This window comes from Chrysemys picta, chromosome 14 (assembly GCF_011386835.1).
Source record: "Chrysemys picta bellii isolate R12L10 chromosome 14, ASM1138683v2, whole genome shotgun sequence".
In the NCBI taxonomy this organism is placed as follows: Eukaryota; Metazoa; Chordata; order Testudines; family Emydidae; genus Chrysemys; species Chrysemys picta.
In genome coordinates, this window is record NC_088804.1 from 4,302,760 (window position 1) to 4,321,691 (window position 18,932).

Genomic DNA, 18,932 nt, shown 5'->3' on the forward strand with positions numbered 1-18,932 from the left:
GGCTTGGCAAGGAAGCCAAGCCTCCATGTAAAGGAGAAAGCGAGAAGCCCAGAGAAGGGGCTGGAGCCAGTCAAGGTAAAGGGCTGGAACGGAAGGTACTGAATGCAGGCTGTGCTTGCTGCAGGCCCCTAGCTTCTGCTGGCATGTTGCATGATGGTCACCTGGGTGCCATAACCCTGGAGACAGATTCAAATGGCAGCCGGGTCCTGCCCAAGTGGGCTTGGCCTCTGCCCACAGAGGAGGCAACAGAGCAGCTGCGGGGAGGGGAGCAGGGAGGCATCTCCCCTGGAGGAGGCTGGTGCCCCACAGGCTGGTAATTGGGCTCTAGGCCAAGCACTGGAGCACCCACCGTGGTGTCATGACCTCACAGGAACCCCACGGGGGCTTAGCTACATTATGCCCTGTCATAAATATACAGCTAAGGCCTGGTCTACACTAGGCGTTTATGTCGAAGTTAGCACCGTTACATCGAATTAACCCTGCACCCGTCCACACCGTGAAGCTATTTAGTTCGACATAGAGGTCTCTTTAATTCGACTTCTGTACTCCTCCCCGACGAGGGGAGTAGCGCTAAATTCGACATGGCCATGTCGAATTAGGCTAGGTGTGGATGGAAATCGACGCTAATAGCTCCAGGAGCTATCCCACAGTGCACCACTCTGTTGACGCTCTGGACAGCAGTCCGAGCTTGGATGCTCTGACCAGCCACACAGGAAAAGCCCCGGGAAAATTTGAATTTGAATTCCTTTTCCTGTCTGGCCAGTTTGAATCTCATTTCCTGTCTGGACATCGTGGCGAGCTCAGCAGCACTGGCAAGGATGCAGAGCTCTCCAGCAGTGATGGCCGTGCAATCTCAGAATAGAAAGAGGGCCCCAGCATGGACTGATCGGGAAGTCTTGGATCTGATCGCTGTGTGGGGCGATGAGTCCGTGCTTTCCGAGCTGCGCTCCAAGAAACGGAATGCAAAGATCTACGAGAAGATCTCTAAAGACATGTCAGAGAGAGGATACAGCCGGGATGCAACGCAGTGCCGCGTGAAAATCAAGGAGCTGAGACAAGGCTACCAGAAGACCAAAGAGGCAAATGGACGCTCCGGATCCCATCCCCAGACATCCCGTTTCTACGAAGCACTGCATTCCATCCTAGGTGCGGCCGCCACCACTACCCCACCACTGACCGTGGACTCTGAGGATGGGATATTGTCCACGGCCGGTTCCTTGGACATGTTAGCGGACGGGGAAGATGAGGAAGGAGATGAGGAGGACGAGGCAGTCGACAGCGCTTACAACGCTGATTTCCCCGACAGCCAGGATCTCTTCATCACCCTTACAGAGATCCCCTACCAACCGTCCCCAGCCGTTAACCCGGACACAGAATCTGGGGAAGGATCAGCCAGTAAGTGTTGTAAACATCTAAACATTTATTTGTAACAGAACAGGAATATTAACCAAAACAAAAATGGGTTTCTCATGATTAGTTTGCCCTAGGCGCTTAACGTTTCAGTCCTGGGCAGTGCAACTATTGAAAAAAATTCTAACAATGTCCGGTTTTGCATGATTGTCCTGCCCAAGCCGCTCTACTGTTTAGTCACTGCCAGTGCAGCTAGAGTAAAATGCGGTCTATATGTCCGGGGATAGAGCAGAAATCCTCCTGGGACATCTCGATGAAGCTCTCCTGGAGGTAATTGGAAAGCCGTTGCATCAGGTTCCCGGGGAGAGCGGCCTTATTGGGTCCTCCGTAGTATGACACGTTGCCGCGCCACGAGACAATCAAGTACTCAGGAATCATTGCTCTGCACAGCAGGGCGGCATACGGCCCTGGTCTTTGGAGGCTTTCCCGAAGCATTCTTTCTTTCTCGCTGTCTGAGATCCTCATGAGGGTGATGTCGCTCATGGTGACCTGCTTTGAATTAGGTAGGGGAATGTTAGTGTTGGGACTGCTTGCCCGTTCCTTTACAGAACTGTAACCGCTGGTTTGCAGCCACGCGGTGGAGGCGGGAGAGGGGCAGCCTACAGGGATCGTTCCCGGGGACAGCCGCGAGGGGGTGGGACAGGAGCACAGTTCCTGCTTGCCGGATTGCTGGCAGCAGGGACTGACATTGCTTTCTATGTGAAATGAGGCCATTGCTAATATTAAAGTTTTAAGCTGCCACAAGTCTACGGCTTACCATGTCTGCCTGCTACAGAAATTCCGGTGTCCTGCCCCGCTTCTCAAATCTGCTGTGCAAGACCCCAGGCACTGAATGCGAAGGCCGAGAATTTGACCTTGTGCTGAGTGCGCATGTGATAGGTGTTGTGCATGGTCTTGTTCACAGAAAAAGACTATGTTCTTTGTTCACAACTACATTTTCTTTCTGAGGAATTCACTCCCTTTTTCCCATTCCCACAGCCACATCTGCGACTGTCTCACAACCTAGCTTGGCATCACACTCCCAGAGGCTAGCGCAGATTAGGCGTAGGAAGAAGAGGACACGGGAGGACATGTTCTCGGAGCTTATGGCCTGCTCCCGAGCCCAGGCAGCACAGCAGACCCAGTGGCGGGAGAACTTGTCCCAAATGCACCAAGCAAACATGGATCGGGAGGAGAGGTGGCGGCAGGAAGACCAGCAGGCGACTCAAACGCTGCTTGGACTACTGAGGGAGCAAACGGACACGCTCCGGCGCCTTGTGGATGTTCTGCAGGAACGGAGGCAGGAGGACAGAGCCCCGCTGCAGTCTATCTCTAACCGCCCTTCACCGCCACCAAGTCCCATACCCCCCTCACCCAAAGTCCAAAGAAGGAGGGGCGGCAGAGTCTGTGCTAACTCTCACTCCACCCCTGCAGGGAGCTCAAGTAGTAGAAGGCTCTCATCCCCCAAAATTTGACAAGTTCTTTCCTTCCTGCCTCACACAAGCCCCTGTCCAAGTTTCACCTCCCAGTTCCATGTGTAGTTGATAATAAAAAATACGTTTCTCTTAATTACTGTTTCCATCATGTTCTTTTGGAGGAGGGGGGGAAGGGGGTTGGTAATTGGACAGGACAGTCACCTTTGGCAGGGTACATAGGCGGGGGCAGGTCCAGCAGCAGGGCACATACACAGTGCAGTGACTAGTTACCCTGGTCAGTCTGGGAGGTGGTTTTCATGTTATGTGGTGGGGGGTGGGTTGCTCTGTGACTTTGTGGCGGGGGAGGGCAGTTACAGATCTTAAGCGGCGGTCCTTATCCTGGATCACAGAGCCACGCAGCAGGGGATCTGTAACCGCCCTCCCCCCGCCACAAAGTCACATCGCCTCCCCATACACACAGTCCCGATCAGGAGGGGTGACAGGCTCCGTTGAAACAACCAGTCCACCACAGCAGAGCCTGTCAATCCTGGAGTTTAGAAGCTTCATTTGTGACAGTACACTACACCCGCTCCCCACCACAGTCTACGTCCCAGTTTTAAAACATTCCCACGAAAACAGTAATAAAGACAACGGTGTTCATTAACAAAGTAGAAGTGATTTTATTTCTAAACGTGTGTTGGAAGGGGGTGAAGGGGGTATGTAACTGGAGAGGATAGTCAACATTAACTGGGTAAAGAAACGGGGGCAGGTTCAGCTTCTCTGTACACTAACTGAAAAGTCACAGGTTACCCTGCTCAGTCAGGAACCTAGCTTTCAAAGCCTCCCGGATGCACAGCGCGTCCCGCTGGTCTCTTTTAATCGCCTGGCTGTCTGGCTGGGCGTAATCAGAAGCCAGGCTATTTGCCTCAACCTCCCACCCCACCATAAAGGTCTCCCCCTTGCTCTCACAGAGATTGTGGAGCACACAGCAAGCTGCTATAACAATGGGGATATTGGTTTCGCTGAGATCAGAGCGAGTCAGTAAGCTTCTCCATCTCCCCTTGAGACGGCCAAAAGCACACTCCACCACCATTCTGCACTTGCTCAGCCGGTAGTTGAAGAGTTCTTTTTCACTGTCCAGGGCGCCAGTATAGGGCTTCATGAGCCAGGGCATTAGCGGGTAGGCTGGGTCCCCGAGGATGACTATAGGCATCTCCACATTCCCAACAGTTATTTTGTGGTCCGGGAAGTAAATACCTTGCTGCAGCTGTCTAAACAGACCAGAGTTCCTGAAAACACGAGCGTCATGAACCTTGCCCGGCCATCCTACATTGATGTTTGTAAAACGTCCCCTATGGTCCACCAGTGCTTGCAGCACCATTGAAAAGTAGCCCTTTCTGTTAATGTACTGGCTGGCCTGGTGGTCTGGTGCCAGGATAGGGATGTGAGTTCCATCTATGGCCCCACCGCAGTTTGGGAATCCCATCGCTGCGAAGCCATCTATGATCGCCTCCACGTTTCCCAGGGTCACTACCTTTGGCAGCAGTACATCAACGATTGCCTTGGCTACTTGCATCACAACAACCCCCACAGTGGATTTTCCCACGCCAAAGTGGTTCGCGACTGACCGGTAGCTGTCTAGCATTGCAAGCTTCCAGAGGGCTATGGCCATTCGCTTCTGGACAGTCAGGGCTGCTCGCATCCGGGTGTCATTGCGCTTCAGGGCAGGGGACAGCAACTCACAAAGTTCAAGGAAAGTTCCCTTCCGCATGCGAAAGTTTCTCAGCCATTGGGATTCATCCCAGACCTGCAGCACTATGCGGTCCCACCACTCAGTGCTTGTTTCCCGGGCCCAGAATCCCCGTTCCACGGCATCAACATGACCCATTGCCACCGTGATGTCCTCGGCGCTGGGTCCCGTGCTTTCTGAGAGGTCTGTGCTACTCTCAGACTTCAGACCCTCACCGCGGTGCCGTAGCCTCCTCGCCTGACTTATCTGCATCTGCCTCAGGGAAAGGTGGATGATAAGCTGCGAGGCATTGAGAGCGGCCACAACTGCAGTGATGGGTCGCAGCGGGCTCCATGCTCGTAGTGCTGTGGCGTCCGCGCTGTCACTGACTAGAAAAGTGCACAAACTGATTTCCCGCCAGCGCTTTCAGGGAGGGAGGGCGGGAGTGATGGACGGATGACGACAGTTACCCAAAAGCACCCTCGAGACATTTTTTTTACCCAGAAGGCATTTGCGGCTCCACCCAGAATTCCAATGGGCAGCGGGGACTGCGGGAACTGTGGGATAGCTGCCCACAGTGCACCGCTTCCAATGTCGACGCTTTCCTCGTTACTGTGGACTCACAAAGTCGAATTACTGTCCTTAGTGTGGACACACACGATCGACTTTGCAATATCGATTCCAAAAATTCGATTTAAGTAAAATCGAACTACTCTCGTAGTGTAGACATACCCTAAGGGTAGCATAAAATCCCTCCTTACCTGTAAAGGGTTAAGAAGCTCAGATAACCTTGTTGGCACCTGACCAGAAGGACCAATGGGGAAAGAAGATACTTTCAAATCGAAAGAAAGGACTTGAACAGGGTGGAGGGTGCACTAACCACAGAGCTATGGGGTATTATGATTTGGGGGGGGGGGGGTGTTAGGGTTACCAGACAGCAAGTGTGAAAAATCGGGACAGGGAGTGGGGGATAATAGGCGTCTGCATAAGACAAAGCCCCAAATATCAGGACTGTACCTATGAAATCAGGACATCTGGTCACCCTAGGGTGGGGACTCCCTCAATCTCTCTTGTTGATGCTGTTCCACCACGGACAAATAATGAAAGGGGGATTGGACCTTGGATCTCCTAAATGGTTGTCCTAACCACTGGGTTACAGAGTCCTTCCCACTTGCTTGTTTTTTCTGTCTCTTTGGCCTAATGACTAGTTAATTAGTTAATCCACAGTGGAACAGCTTCAACAGGAGAGACTGAGGGACCCTCCTATCAGAATATCCATCCATAGCTCAGTGGTTAAAGCACACGCCTGAGAGATATGAGATCCCCGTTCCCCTCTTCCCATGGGCTAGCTTAGGCCTAGCGTGCTGGCTCATTTGCATTCACCTATCTCTCCCCATTCATTGTATAGGGAGCCTGGGAACCTAACTCACGCTTTGTGCATCACAGTGTTGTTCCTCAAGTATCGGGGTAGCCGTGTTAGTCTGGATCCACAAAAACAACAAGGAATCTGGTGGCACCTTAAAGACGAACAGATTTATTTGGGCATAAGCTTTCGTGGGTAAAAAATCTCACTTCTTCAGATGCATGGAGTGGAAGTTACAGATGCAGGCATCATATACTGACACATGGAGAGAAGGGAGTTACCTCACAAGTGGAGAACCAGTGTTGACAGGGCCAATTCAATCAGGGTAGATGGAGTCCACTCCCAATAATAGATGAGGAGGTGTCAATTCCAGGAGAGGAAAAGCTGCTTCTGTAATGAGCCAGCCACTCCCAGTCCCTATTCAAGCCCAGATTAATGGTGTTAAATTTGCAAATGAATTTTAGTTCTGCTGTTTCTCTTTGAAGTCTGTTTCTGAATTTTTTTTGTTCAAGAATGGTGACTTTTAAATCTGTTATAGAATGTCCAGGGAGACTGAAGTGTTCTCCTACTGGGTTTTGTATGTTACCATTCCTGATGTCCGATTTGTATCCATTTATTCTTTTACGTAGGGACTGTCCGGTTTGGCCACGTACATGGCAGAGGGGCATTGCTGGCACATGATGGCATATATCACATTAGTAGACGTGCAGATGAATGAGCCCTTGATGGTGTGGCTGATGTGGTTGGGTCCTCTGATGGTGTCGCTAGAGTAGATATGGGCTTATGCCACAAAAGCTTATGCCCAAATAAATCTGTTAGTCTTTAAGGTGCCCCTGGACTCCTTGTAGTGTTGTTCCTGTGATTCATTAGGCACTACCATGATGTTCATGGCAACGCTAAGTCCCTTTGCAGATCCGGGCTCACGTGTTTATCTGACCTGCCGTACTGTCTCTTCTTGCTTTAAATTAACTGCTCATTTGAAAGTTACACTGCTTTGAGCCTTAAGGGCTTGGCTACACTCGGGACTTCACAGCGCTGCCTCTCCAAAGGGAGTAGCGTGCAGCGCTGCAGGCACTGATTACACTGGTGCTTTCCAGTGCTGTACTTGCTGCGCTCAGGGGGGTGTTTTTTCACACCCCTGAGCGTAGCAAGTTGCAGCACTGTACAGTGCCAGGGTAGCCAAAGCCTTAGAGAGTTTCCTTAAATACACAGTTCAGCTCATAAACCCGTTATCCCACTTCTCTGAACTTGCTTAACTTCTTGGAATTCAAAGTATCATCCAATATACCCACTTTTGTGTATTCTGAATTTTTCTCATGTTAAAAACAATTGCAGATATTCCATAGCATCTTAACTAAGGGTCTCAAATTTAACTTGCAAACATTAATTCTCCCAAACACCCCATGAGGTAGGTATTATTCTCTTCCTTTTGGATGGGTACCAAAGAGGCTAGAGAACTTCCCCAAAGTCATCCAATGAATCACTGGAAGTGCTTCACTGGAAACTGGGGTTTAGGAATCCCCTGCTTATTTTACCATTATACAACTCTGATATCTGTGAGCCTGGGGGATCAGTTTAATTGCTTAACTCTACCAATTACTTTGAAAGGGACATTGCATTTTAATTGCATTGTAATTAGAGTTGAGAAGCAGCACTATCTCGTAGCAAGGAATAAGGACACTTGGGTTCTGTTCCCTGCTGCGTGACCTTAGACAAGTCATTTCCCCTCCACCCTTTCTCTAATTAGAATTAATATCTTTGAGGCAGAGACCCTCTGCGACTATACACATGTATTGCACCTCGCTCCATGGGGGCTCAACTAATAATCAGGGATAAATTTTCTTAATCAGGACAATAAGACATTCTGATAAAGAGGCAGGTGATTCTCTTCTCTTCACCAAGGCACCCTTTTTGAGATGGCTTCTTTCTCCCGCTCTCTGATCTGAAAACATGTCTATGAAGATGTATTGCATCTGACGAAGTGGGTATTCACCCACGAAAGCTTATGCTCCAATACGTCTGTTAGTCTATAAGGCCTTGGCTACACTTGCAGATGTACAGCGCTGTGAGTTAAACCTGTCTTCGAACAGCTGAGTAGGGAAAGCGCTGCAGTCTGTCCACACTGACAGCTGCCCAGCGCACTGTTGTGGCCACATTTGCAGCACTTGCAGCGGCATTGGGAGCAGTGCATTATGGGCAGCTATCCCACAGAGCACCTTTTCCCATTCTGGCGCCGTGGGTTGTGGGAAGGGGGCGTGGGTGCAGGGCATTCTGGGTCCTGTCCCAACGCCCCATGATGCATCACTTCGCATCCCAGAAATCCCTTTGTTTCCGTTCACCTTTGGCACCATCTTTCAACGGTTTCTGTGCAGCGCGATCTGTCTGCGAGAAATGGAGTCTGAACTGCTGAGGCGTATGCTGACAAGTCTCGCCAGCACGTCACGTTTGGCTGTCGAACTATTCCTTAAGATCCAAAGTGACAGTGAGAGTGAGGGTGAGGAGTCCGACGATGCTATCGAGCCGCGTAACGCGTACGACATGAAATTGCTTGTGGCATTCACGGACATACTCAGCACCGTGGAATGCCGCTTTTGGGCTCGGGAAACAAGCACCGAGTGGTGAGATCACATCATCATGGAAGTCTGGGATGACGAGCAGTGGCTGCAGAACTTTCGGATGAGAAAAGCCACTTTCATGGGACTATGTGAAGCGCTCGCCCCGACCCTGCGGCACAAGGACACGAGATTGAGAGCTGCCCTGCCAGTGGAGAAGCGGGTGGCTATTGCAATCTAGAAGCTGGCAACTCCAGACAGCTACCGGTCGGTCGCAAACCAGTTTGGAGTGGGAAAGTCGACCGTTGGAATCGTGTTGATGCAAGTTTGCAGGGCCATTAATCGCATCCTACTCAGAAGAACTGTGACTCTGGGTAACGTGCAGGAAATAGTGGATGGCTTTGCACAAATGGGGTTCCCTAACTGTGGAGGGGCGATAGATGGGACGCACATTCCTATTCTGGCACCACCCCACCTAGGATCCGAGTACGTTAATCGGAAGGGGTATTTCTCTATGGTTCTCCAGGCGCTTGTGGATCACCGTGGGCGTTTCATTGACATTAACACAGGCTGGCCCGGAAAGGTGCATGACGCACGCATCTTTCGGAACACTGTTCAGGAAGATACAGGCCGGGACTTTTTTCCCAGAGCGGAAGATCATGGTAGGGAAGGTGAAATGCCCATTGTGATCCTTGGAGATCCCGCTTACCTGTTAATGCCGTGGCTCATGAAACCCTACACAGGGAGCCTTGACAGCAGCAAGGAACGGTTCAACTACAGGCTGAGCCGGTGCCGAATGACTGTGGAGTGTGCCTTTGGCCGTTTAAAGGGCCGCTGGCAATCTCTGTATGGGAAGCTGGACTTGGCCGAAAACAGCATCCCCGTGGTTATATCCGCGTGCTGTGCCCTCCATAATATTTGTGAAGGGAAGGGTGAAAGCTTCACTCAGGCATGGACCTCTGAGGTTCAACACCTGGAGGCTGAATTTGCACAGCCAGAGAGCAGGGCTATTACAGGGGGCCAGCCCAGGGCTGCAAGGATTAGGGATGCCTTGAGGGGGCAATTTGAGGCTGAAAACCAGCAGTGATATCTGGTGCCCTGCATGGGAGTGAAGTGCAGTAGTTCCAATCTTTAGGAATCAGTGTCTGCTAAGCAGACAAGCAGACTTGCAGTGCCTGTTTATTTCCTGGTCTAAGGAGTCTTTTACTTTATGCAATAATAAAGAATGTTTTCAAAGCCAAAAAATCCATTTATTGAAAAGAAACAAGGGAGTGGAGTGGGGAACGGTACAATCACAGATTCGCATATGTCCTGTCTGGAGTGCTGTGCAGTGAGTGCTGCACTTCAGGATAGCTCTACTGCATGGTGATGGGGGTTGAGTGCAGAGGGTAAAGGTCGTGGTTTTCAGGGCTGGGTGGTGAAGATATTGGTGTTGGAGGCAGCGGGTGGTGTGAAAAACACGGAAGTTGGGGAAAGTGGGTTGGAGGTGACAATGGGGCACAATGGAAAGAATTTTGGGACAAGAGCTGTAGGGGGGGGTGGCGTTTGCGGTACTGCTCCTCTTTCTGCATGGCTACGAGCTCCTGGATAGCGTCTGCTTGGCGCTCCAGGATGGTTATGAGCCAATCAGTGCTTTGCTGCCGGTGTGCGGTGCTTTGCCGCTGCGTTTTCCTGGCGGATCCTGCTTTCTCTCTCCCTCCAGTTCTGTGCTTTCTCATTCTCTTTAATAGATTGACGCATCACTGCTTGCAGCATGTCTTCTTTGCTTTTTCGTGGTCTCTTCCTGAGTCTTTGCAGTCTCTGAGCGGGCGATAAGAGGGACGGTTGAGGTCTCAAGGTTGATGCTGCTGTATAGGCAAAATGCAACATTTAACAGAGGCAGCATTGTTTATACCAGACAGAGTAATGATTCCCCCCGCACTTAAGGAGTAGAAAACACACAGGGTCTACATAATAGCATAATTTTCCCGTCCGAAACAGAGCACACATATCCCACGGGAGCCTCAAAATGGTGAGTAAGGGGGACTGATTGTTTCAGGGCTGCACTGTCCTCTGGGTTTCTGAGTAGCAGCCGTGTTAGTCTGTATCCGCAAAAAGAAGAACAGGAGTACTTGTGGCACCTTAGAGACTAACAAATTTATTAGAGCATAAGCTTTCGTGGACTACAGCCCACTTCTTCGGATGCATATAGAATGGAACATATATTGAGGAGATATATATACACACATACATAATTAATTGGCCTCTCAGAGTTGGTAAGACAACTCCCACCTGTTTATGCTCTCTGTATGTGTGTATATATATCTCCTCAATATATGTTCCATTCTATATGCATCCGAAGAAGTGGGCTGTAGTCCACGAAAGCTTATGCTCTAATAAATTTGTTAGTCTCTAAGGTGCCACAAGTACTCCTGTTCTTCTTTTTTCTCTGGGTTTCTGTGCCTTGGGGAGAGCCAACAGCTTCAGGGGGCACCTACACTGAACACTGTCCCAACATTTTCCACAGGAGTTCGTCCTGGACGATATCTCGCTGCTGAGGGTGACCTGGGAAACAAGGGAGAGACTTCTACTGCAATGCGGCTTCCGCCCTGGCCCATATGCAGCTTGCCTGTGTGCAGCAATGGTCCCCCCGCCCCTCGCGGCACAGTGGCGCGGACACGTTAGCCTGGCTGGGACAAGGACCACGATGGCTCTCCCGATAAACCTGCACAAGCGCATTGCACACGTTCTGGATGAGACATTCGAGGAGATTACCGAGGCCAATTACCGCGATGTGATAAACCACATCAATGCACTATTCCGCATCTAGGCATGCATGCCTAACCCTCCTCTCCCAAAGAGCCTGCACCGAAAAAATTCCTTCCCGAAAAAAAAAAACGCTTACCGGGAACCTGCTCTTCTGTTTGTCCTCCACCAAGTACCAACCGCTGCGACTGGCTACCTTCCTCCTGGCTTGAGAAGAGCTCCTGGCTGCAAGGCTCCAAGGATTCTGGGGTGTCTCCATCCAGCCCACCACCATCACTCCCGTTTTCCTCCTCCTCCTCCCCCCGCCGGCTCTGAAGTGTCCATGGTGGTGCTCGGAGTGGAGGTGGAGTTAACCCCAAGTATCGCATCCAGCTCTTTGTAGAATCAGCAGGTCGCGGGGGGAGAACCCGAGCGGCCGTTTGCGTCGCAGGCTTTGCGGTAGGCACTCCGCAGCTCCTTCACTTTAATCCTGCACTGCAGGGCGTCCCGGTCATGGACCCTTTCCATCATGTCCTTTGATAGTGTGTGCCACCTGCCTGTATTGTAGGTATCGTAATTCCTAGGGCTGGAGCGCAGCTGGGACTGGACAGCTTCCTCCCCCCAAACACTGATGAGGTCCAGCAACTCGCCATTGCTCCATGCTGGGGCTCGCTTGGCACATGGAGGCAGGGTCACCTGGAAAGATTCGCTGATAGCACTCCACGCCATGCCGGGCTGAGCAAACAGGAAGGGGATTTTTAAAATTCCTGGGGAATGTAAAGGGTGGGTCACATGGTTGGTTACCTGAGGCCAGGGCAGTAGAGTTTGAACCGATGACCAGAGTGGCTAGAACAGGCATTGTGGGATACTGCCGAATACTTCTGGAGGCCAGTCACAGCGCATTGGGCAGACACACTGGCGCCGCAGCGCAATACTCGCTATTCCTCTCGGAGAGGTGGAGTACATGCAGCGCTGCAACCACGGAGATACCGCGCTGCAAATGCCTTGGCAGTGTGGACGGGGAGTGAGTTACAGCGCTGGGGGCGGCTTTACAGCCTGTAACTCGCAAGTGTAGCCACGGCCTAGGTGCCACAGGGCTCTTTGTAGCTTTTTACAGATTTATTGTGGCTGTCCCGGGCTGCATCCTCTCGGCCCTGCAAAGCTTGCTGCAGCCAAGCGGATGGCTCTGATGGTTCCTCCCCTTACCGGCTGCACAGGCCCAGCCGGAGCAGGTCACAGAGCTGGAGCCAGCGGGCAGGTGGCACACACTGAGCAGGAGTCTCTCGGCCCCAGGTGAACGGGACATGGGCCAAAGCCCGCGGGCTGGGGGCGCAATGCACCCTGGGAAGTGTAGTTTAGCCCTGCGTGGCGCGGGCCCACTCTGGAACCCGGGGCGGAGGCGCCTCCTTTAGCCTGGGCCCGGCTAACGAACTACACCTCCCAGCATGCAGCACGGGGCGCGGCCGGCGGGGAAGGGGCTGAGGTAAAGGGGCAGCTGCGGGAAGCCCCGTCCTGCAGCCGCGGGTAAGTCCAGCCCAGCCCCCCGGGCACGTCGGTGCCGCCCCCGGGCGCAGGCCGCTCCCTTCCCCGCCGCCGGGGCCCGAGCAATGTTCCCTTCGGCGCTGGGGCAGGGCCCGCGTGACACCCGGCCGGGGGCTCAATTCGCAGCCGCGCTGGAGCCCAGCTCCGCAGGAAGCGACCGGGCGTTTGCGCCTCCCCGTAGCTGGGGGGAGCTGCCCCGGGGCCGGCCGGCAGCTGGGGCGCGGGAGAGCAGCTGGGCTGCCCCCCTGCCGGGGGCGGGTACTGCGTTGGGCCAGCCAGGGGCTCTCCCAGCAAGGACCAGGGGGCAGTGGTGAATCTGGCTCGGAGAGACCGGCTTTACAGCAACCTGGGCGGGCCTCTGATCCGCACGAGCGGGCAGGTGCACCTGGCGAGGTGACCCCCTCGAACTGAGAGGCAGCTGCATCCCAGGCACGCAAGGGTACAGCAGGTGTTCCCTACACACAGCCTCATGCTGGGGGGTGTGGGGGTGGGTGGAGGGGGAGCAGGAGCTGCTGCTTCCTGCCCACATGCAGGCCCAGAGGTGCCGCTCCCGTGCACATACGTGCTGATGTATGACAGATGTTCCTGTCATGTGCATAGGGATGTAGAGGCAGCATTCTCTGCGCCCCTTACATTGCAGGGCAGGTAACTATGATATGCACAAACACACCCTCCCTTCCATTTCCTGGGAGCAGTAACCTATCGACATTCATCATGTGTTGTTTAGTTAGACTCTGGACACTCTTTGCAGGAAGAGTGTCTCTATTGAGTGGGTTTTTCCCAGTGATCATAGAATATCAGGAGGTCATCTAGTCCCACCTCCTGCTCAAAGCAGGACCAATCCCCAACTAAATCATCTCACCCAGGGCTTTGTCAAGTTTGACCTTAAAAACCTCTAAGGATGGAGATTCCACCACCTCCCTAGGGAACCCATTCCAGTGCTTCACCACCCTCCTCGTGAAATAGTGTTTACTAATACCCAACCTAGACCTCCCCCACTGCAACTTGAGACCATTGCTCCTTGTTCTGTCATCTGCTACCACTGAGAACAGTCTAGATCCATCCTCTTTGGAACCCCCTTTCAGGTAGTTGAAAGCAGCTATCAAATCCTCCCTCATTCTTCTCTTCTGCAGACTAAACAATCCCAGTTCCCTCAGCTTCTCTTCATAAGTCATGTGCTCCAGCCCCCTAATCATTTTTGTTGCCCTCCGCTGAACTCTTTCCAATTTTCCCACATCCTTCTTGTAGTGTGGGGCTCAAAACCAGACACAGTACTCCAGATGAGGCCTCACCAGTGCCGAATAGAGGGGAATGATCACGCCCCTCGATCTGCTGGCAATGCCCCTACTTATACAGCCCAAAATGCCGTTAGCCTTCTTGGCAACAAGGGCACACTGTTGACTCATATCCAGCTTCTTGTCCACTGTAACTCCTAGGTCCTTTTCTGCAGAACTGCTGCCTAGCCAGTCGGTCCCTAGATTCTCAGGGCTTATTTTGCGATACGTTAAATCCCATTTATTAGGAGTGAAAACCCTGTTTGAGGAGCATTTCCAAGCACTTTCCGTTAAATTACACCAAAACCAAGCCTCCTCCGAAGCCCTGTGCCCTGCAGAGGAATTCGCAGCAGCGATGGGTGGGTCTCTAGGGTCTACCAGCCCTGCTGTCCCCTGCAAGCTATTTTCAGCACAATCTTTCTGTGGCTGTTCTTGTTCAGATCCATTCTGAAATGCAACACAGGGTTTGTTCCCTGGAAGCAGAAGCCCTGCTCCAGGGGCACCGCTGAAGGCTATTGGAAAGTCCACAGAAATGAGATCAAATGGTTCTGCTTTATCCCCGGGTTTGCTGACGTGCTTGTGGACTCCTGGTAGATCCGAGGACAGACTCACTGGTGGGAATGTGAACTTGGCCTTTGTTCTCTCACCAGCTTCTGGGCAGGGGAGGGCTCCTTTGGGGCATTTCTTTCTGATTGCTAATGGATCGGCTGGAGAAAACTGCATATGGAATCACAAGCTGACCCCTCCCTCTCCCCGGCTGTTCAGGGCTGGATGTTGTTTATACCCCTCTGTACACCTAGTCAATGGGAACCTTTCCATTGATGTCGGGGGCCCAGGAGTTCACCCTCTGTGTTTATGGCGGATGGCACCTGCCTGACGTTGAGGGACTGTTAGTGATACGCTTCTCCCATTGGTTACAATTTTGGAACGTCTCATTCACGCCAGCGTCTCACAAGACAGGTCAGTGGTCAGCCAGGGGACATGACAGGAGGTGGAGCCAGGAGAGGCGTGAAATGATAGTAAATGCCTGCAGGAGAGAGGCAGGGTTTGAAGCAGGCGCTTGTAGCTGGGTGGCAGTAGGGTCTAGTGGGTGGAGAGGAGCATTGAGGAGTCCATGGTTCTACTCTCAGCTCTGATGCTCCCTCTCTGTGTGTCCTTGGGTGGTCACGCCCCCTCTCTCCATTTCTCGGTCTGTCAGACGGGGGTGTTGTGGGGCTGAGCACGTTGAGACCCGCTATGGAAACGGAGAATATTAACATTTACCGGGGGGTGTGGCTGTGAAAAAGCAACTTCTGACGGCAGGGGGGGCCCAAGACCAGAGACAATGGAGTAGGGGAGTGGCCCCCAACTTTTGAGGGTCACGTCCCCCCTTACCCCGTCCATGTTTCCTCCCTCCCCTGGATCCGGGGCTGGGAGCAGGGTGCGGCTTGGGGGGGGCATGGACAGGGGTACGGGCACCAAGGCCTGGGCCGCAGCTGGGGATGGCTCTGGGGCAGGGAGCAGAGCCACAGCCAGGGGCCAAGGGTGGGGGCGGGAGCGGAGCCATAGCTGGGCCCCCGTCCGGATGCAGAGCCACGCCGAGGCCAGGCATGGGGCCAGGAGCCGTGGCTGGGGCAGGGCTGGGTGGCGCTCCCTCCTTGCCCCCTGTAGGAGCTGGCCTGGGCTCACTGTGCCCCCCTGAACATTCCTCCACACCCCCATGGGGGGTGCACCCCACAGTTTGGGGACCTCTGCTCTAGAGGAAGCTGCTGCCATCATGTCTGGCTGAGGAGGCGGCTACAGAATGAGTCTTCTGGCTGCCTTGTGTCTTGCTCATCTAATGGTGCCTTCACCAGTGCCACCGCCTGCTCTGGTGGGACCGTGAGTGGGAGGAAGCTGTCCCTCCATATGAGCGAATAAGGGACAGAGACGGTGCCTGGAGACCTGAGCATGAGTTGCTGAGCTTCTCGGGTGGTCTGAAATGTGCTGCTTTCACCCTTGATCTGCCAGCCAATGTGCGTTGGATTTCTCCCAGGCACGTTTCTTCATAGGTTGTTGTTTTGCGAGGTATTGCAGTGCCGCGTGCTGGCCAAAACCATCTAGAGGTACACTGGAGGAAGGGGAGGCACTTACGCTTCACTGGTGGTGCACTGGCATGCATTTTGTGCATCGCTCTGTGAGATCCAGTGCTTTTGAACATTGGGCGATCATCCGAGGTGCTAAGAACCTGTATCTTACTTATATAGCACCAGTTGGGTCTGGACTTTCTTGGATTACTTTGTTGGGGCAGGTGAAATATTCTGGACTTTGTCCCCTTATAATTCAATGGTTTTCTTCCCTCTTTTAGTCCCGTATTTCTTTGCTTCGATTCAGGGAAAGTTGGCAGTGACTATTGCAATGTATTGATATGTGCACGTAGTGTTTGGAGCGCCTCTAATGGTATTTCTGATTATAATACTTCTTAGAACAAGTAATTTCCCATTGGGCTAGATGACCCAGATTTTTCACAGGAGGTTTGAGTGTTTCTGTGTCTAGAAAGTGGAAACACAATAAAGCCTGGTGGTTTCTTAGGAGAGGATACATTTGAGGTGTCTATCCTCTTCTGTAGATAAGCTTGTTTCTGTAGGGGATGGTACGATGAGGTTGCTTACAATGGTATGTGGCCTGTGTGTGACTGCTAGTAACAAATATCTCCAAAGGCTGTTGATGGGGCACTAGACAGGGAGGGCTCTGAGTTGCTACAGATAATTCTTTCCCAGGTGTCTGGCTGGAGGGTCTCACCCACATACTCAGGCTCCAACTGATCACCATATTTGGGGTGAGGAAGGAATTTTTCCCCAGGTCAGATTGGCAGGGACCCTGATGGTTTTTCACCTTCCTCTGCAGAGTGGGTCACGGGTCACTTGCTGGTTTGAACTAGAGTAAATGGCGGCTTCTCTGTAACTTGAAGTCTTTAAATCAAGATTTGAGGACATCAATAACTCAGCCAGAGGTTAGGGATCTATTACAGGAGTGGGTGGATGAGGCTCTGACTCATAGACTCATAGACTCATAGACTTTAAGGTCAGAAGGGACCATTATGATCATCTGGTCTGACCCCCTGCACGCTGCAGGCCATAAAACCGTCCCCGCCCCTTCCCTGGACTCTGCTGCTGAAGTCCCCAATCCTGTTATTAGTGACCTCAATTGGCAGAGACCCTCCTGCTAGAGATCCCTGCCCCATGCTGCGGAGGAAGGCGAAAAACCTCCAGAGGCTCAGCCAATCTGCCCTGGAGGAAAATTCCTTCCCGACCCCAAATATGGCGATCAGTAAGACCCCGAGCATATAGGCAAGAGTCTCCATCCTGACCCCTTTTAGCCATTATGCTATTTACCTACCATTGCTTGGTTTTCCTTGACAACTATGTTTTACCATTAAACCATTCCCTCCATAAACTTATCTAACTTAATCTTAAAGCCAGACAAGTCCCTCGCCCCCACCGTTTCCCTCGGAAGGCCGTTCCAATATTTCACCCCTCTAACGGTCAGAAACCTTCGTCTAATTTCAAGCCTGAACTTCCCCACTGCCAGTTTATATCCATTCGTTCTCGTATCCACGTTAGTACTAAGCTGGAATAATTCATCTCCCTCCCTTGTATTAATCCCTCTAATATATTTAAAGATAGCAATCATATCCCCCCTCAGCCTTCGCTTTGTCAGACTAAACAACCCAAGCTCCTCTAGTCTCCTTTCATACGACAGGTTTTCCATTCCTCTGATCATCCTAGTGGCCCTTCTCTGCACCCGTTCCAGTTTGAGTTCATCTTTTTTAAACATGGGAGACCAGAACTGCACACAGTACTCCAAATGAGGTCTCACCAGCGCCTTGTACAATGGAAGCAGGACCTCCTTATCCCTACTAGATATACCTCGCCTAATGCATCCCAAGACAGCATTGGCTTTTTTCACCGCCACGTCACACACGTCTGGGGCCTGCAATGTGCAGGAAGTCGGACTAGATGATCATGACGGCCCCTTCTGGCTATACAGTCTATGAGTCTGTGTAGAAACTAATTAAATCTTGTGCTTGCACAATACACTACAGACACAATGTGCAGTACAAGCATTTCCAAGATAGTATAAGATTAAATTTGATTTCTGAGCCTTCTGAATTCTGCAAACCACCTGGGTTTTCCAAGAAAACTCCTTGGCTTTGGAGAGAAATCCTTTTGGACGTACACCTAGGGAACTGAACAGAGCCAACAGATCCTCAGTATGCTTTGTGAATGCCAAACACCAATTGAAAGTTCCTGATCTGTCTCATATCGTGATCTTCTTTGCTAAATATTTACTAGCTAAGAACCTGTCCTCAGAGTTACGAACACCTCTGGAATGGAGGCTGTTTGGAACTCTGAAATGTTCGTAACCAAACATTATGGTGGTTCTTTCAAAAGTTTGCAACTGAACATTGACTTCATACAACTTTGGGTATGTCTACACTACGAAATTAGTTCGAATTTATAGAAGCCGGTTTTATTGAAATCGATTGTATACAGCCGATTGTGTGTGTCCACACAATAAAATGCTCTAGGTGCTCTAGTCGGCGGACCGCGTCCACAGTACAAGGCTAGCGTCGACTTCCGGAGCATTGCACTATGGGTAGCTATCCCACAGCTATCCCACAGTTCCCGCAGTCTCCGCCGCCCCTTTGAATTCTGGGTTGAGATCCCAATGCCCGGATGATGCAAAACAGTGTCGCGGGCGGTTCTGGGTACATGTCATCAGGCCCCTCCCTCCCCCGTCACAGCAACGGCAGACAATAGATTCGCGCCTCTTTACCTGGGTTACCTGTGCAGACAACATGGAGCCCGCTCAGCTGAGCTCACCGTCACCATATGTCCTCTGGGTGCCGGCAGACGTGGGACTGCATTGCTACACAGCAGCAGCTGCTAACTGCCTTTTGGCGGTAGACGGTGCAGTAGACTG

General features: G+C 52.0%; 3 protein-coding genes across 12 annotated transcripts in view; 2 read left to right on the forward strand and 1 right to left on the reverse strand.

Annotated features, from left to right (window-relative positions):
- Positions 1 to 483: 483 nt before the first annotated feature.
- On the forward strand, positions 484 to 2,895 carry LOC135975663 (myb/SANT-like DNA-binding domain-containing protein 1). The gene is made up of 2 exons (XM_065567496.1): positions 484 to 1,395; positions 2,389 to 2,895. The coding sequence occupies exons 1-2, from the start codon at positions 819 to 821 to the stop codon at positions 2,862 to 2,864; spliced, it is 1,053 nt and encodes a 350-aa protein (XP_065423568.1). The 5' UTR covers positions 484 to 818; the 3' UTR covers positions 2,865 to 2,895.
- Positions 1,401 to 11,611, reverse strand: LOC135975661 (uncharacterized). Of its 3 annotated transcripts, none has more exons than XM_065567494.1 (2): positions 11,333 to 11,611; positions 1,401 to 10,248 (listed from the first exon to the last, which is right to left on the reverse strand). In XM_065567494.1, the coding sequence occupies exon 2, from the start codon at positions 4,804 to 4,806 to the stop codon at positions 3,604 to 3,606; it is 1,203 nt and encodes a 400-aa protein (XP_065423566.1). In that variant the 5' UTR covers positions 4,807 to 10,248; positions 11,333 to 11,611; the 3' UTR covers positions 1,401 to 3,603. The 3 variants fall into 3 exon arrangements, with proteins under 3 accessions (XP_065423566.1, XP_065423565.1, XP_065423564.1); XM_065567493.1 differs by having other exon boundaries at positions 1,401 to 10,292; XM_065567492.1 differs by having other exon boundaries at positions 1,401 to 10,295.
- A 37-nt stretch (positions 11,612 to 11,648) lies between these two features.
- Positions 11,649 to 18,932, forward strand: part of FCSK (fucose kinase) — a 45,420-nt gene continuing 38,136 nt past the window's right edge. For 7 of the 8 annotated variants that reach the window (XM_065567476.1, XM_065567479.1, XM_065567481.1 and 4 more), the window contains exon 1: positions 11,649 to 12,696. The gene's annotated coding sequence lies outside the window, so the exon portion shown is untranslated. Of the gene's footprint in view, positions 12,697 to 12,877; positions 13,154 to 18,932 lie in introns of those variants that run through there. The other variant, XM_065567478.1, reaches the window with a different exon arrangement.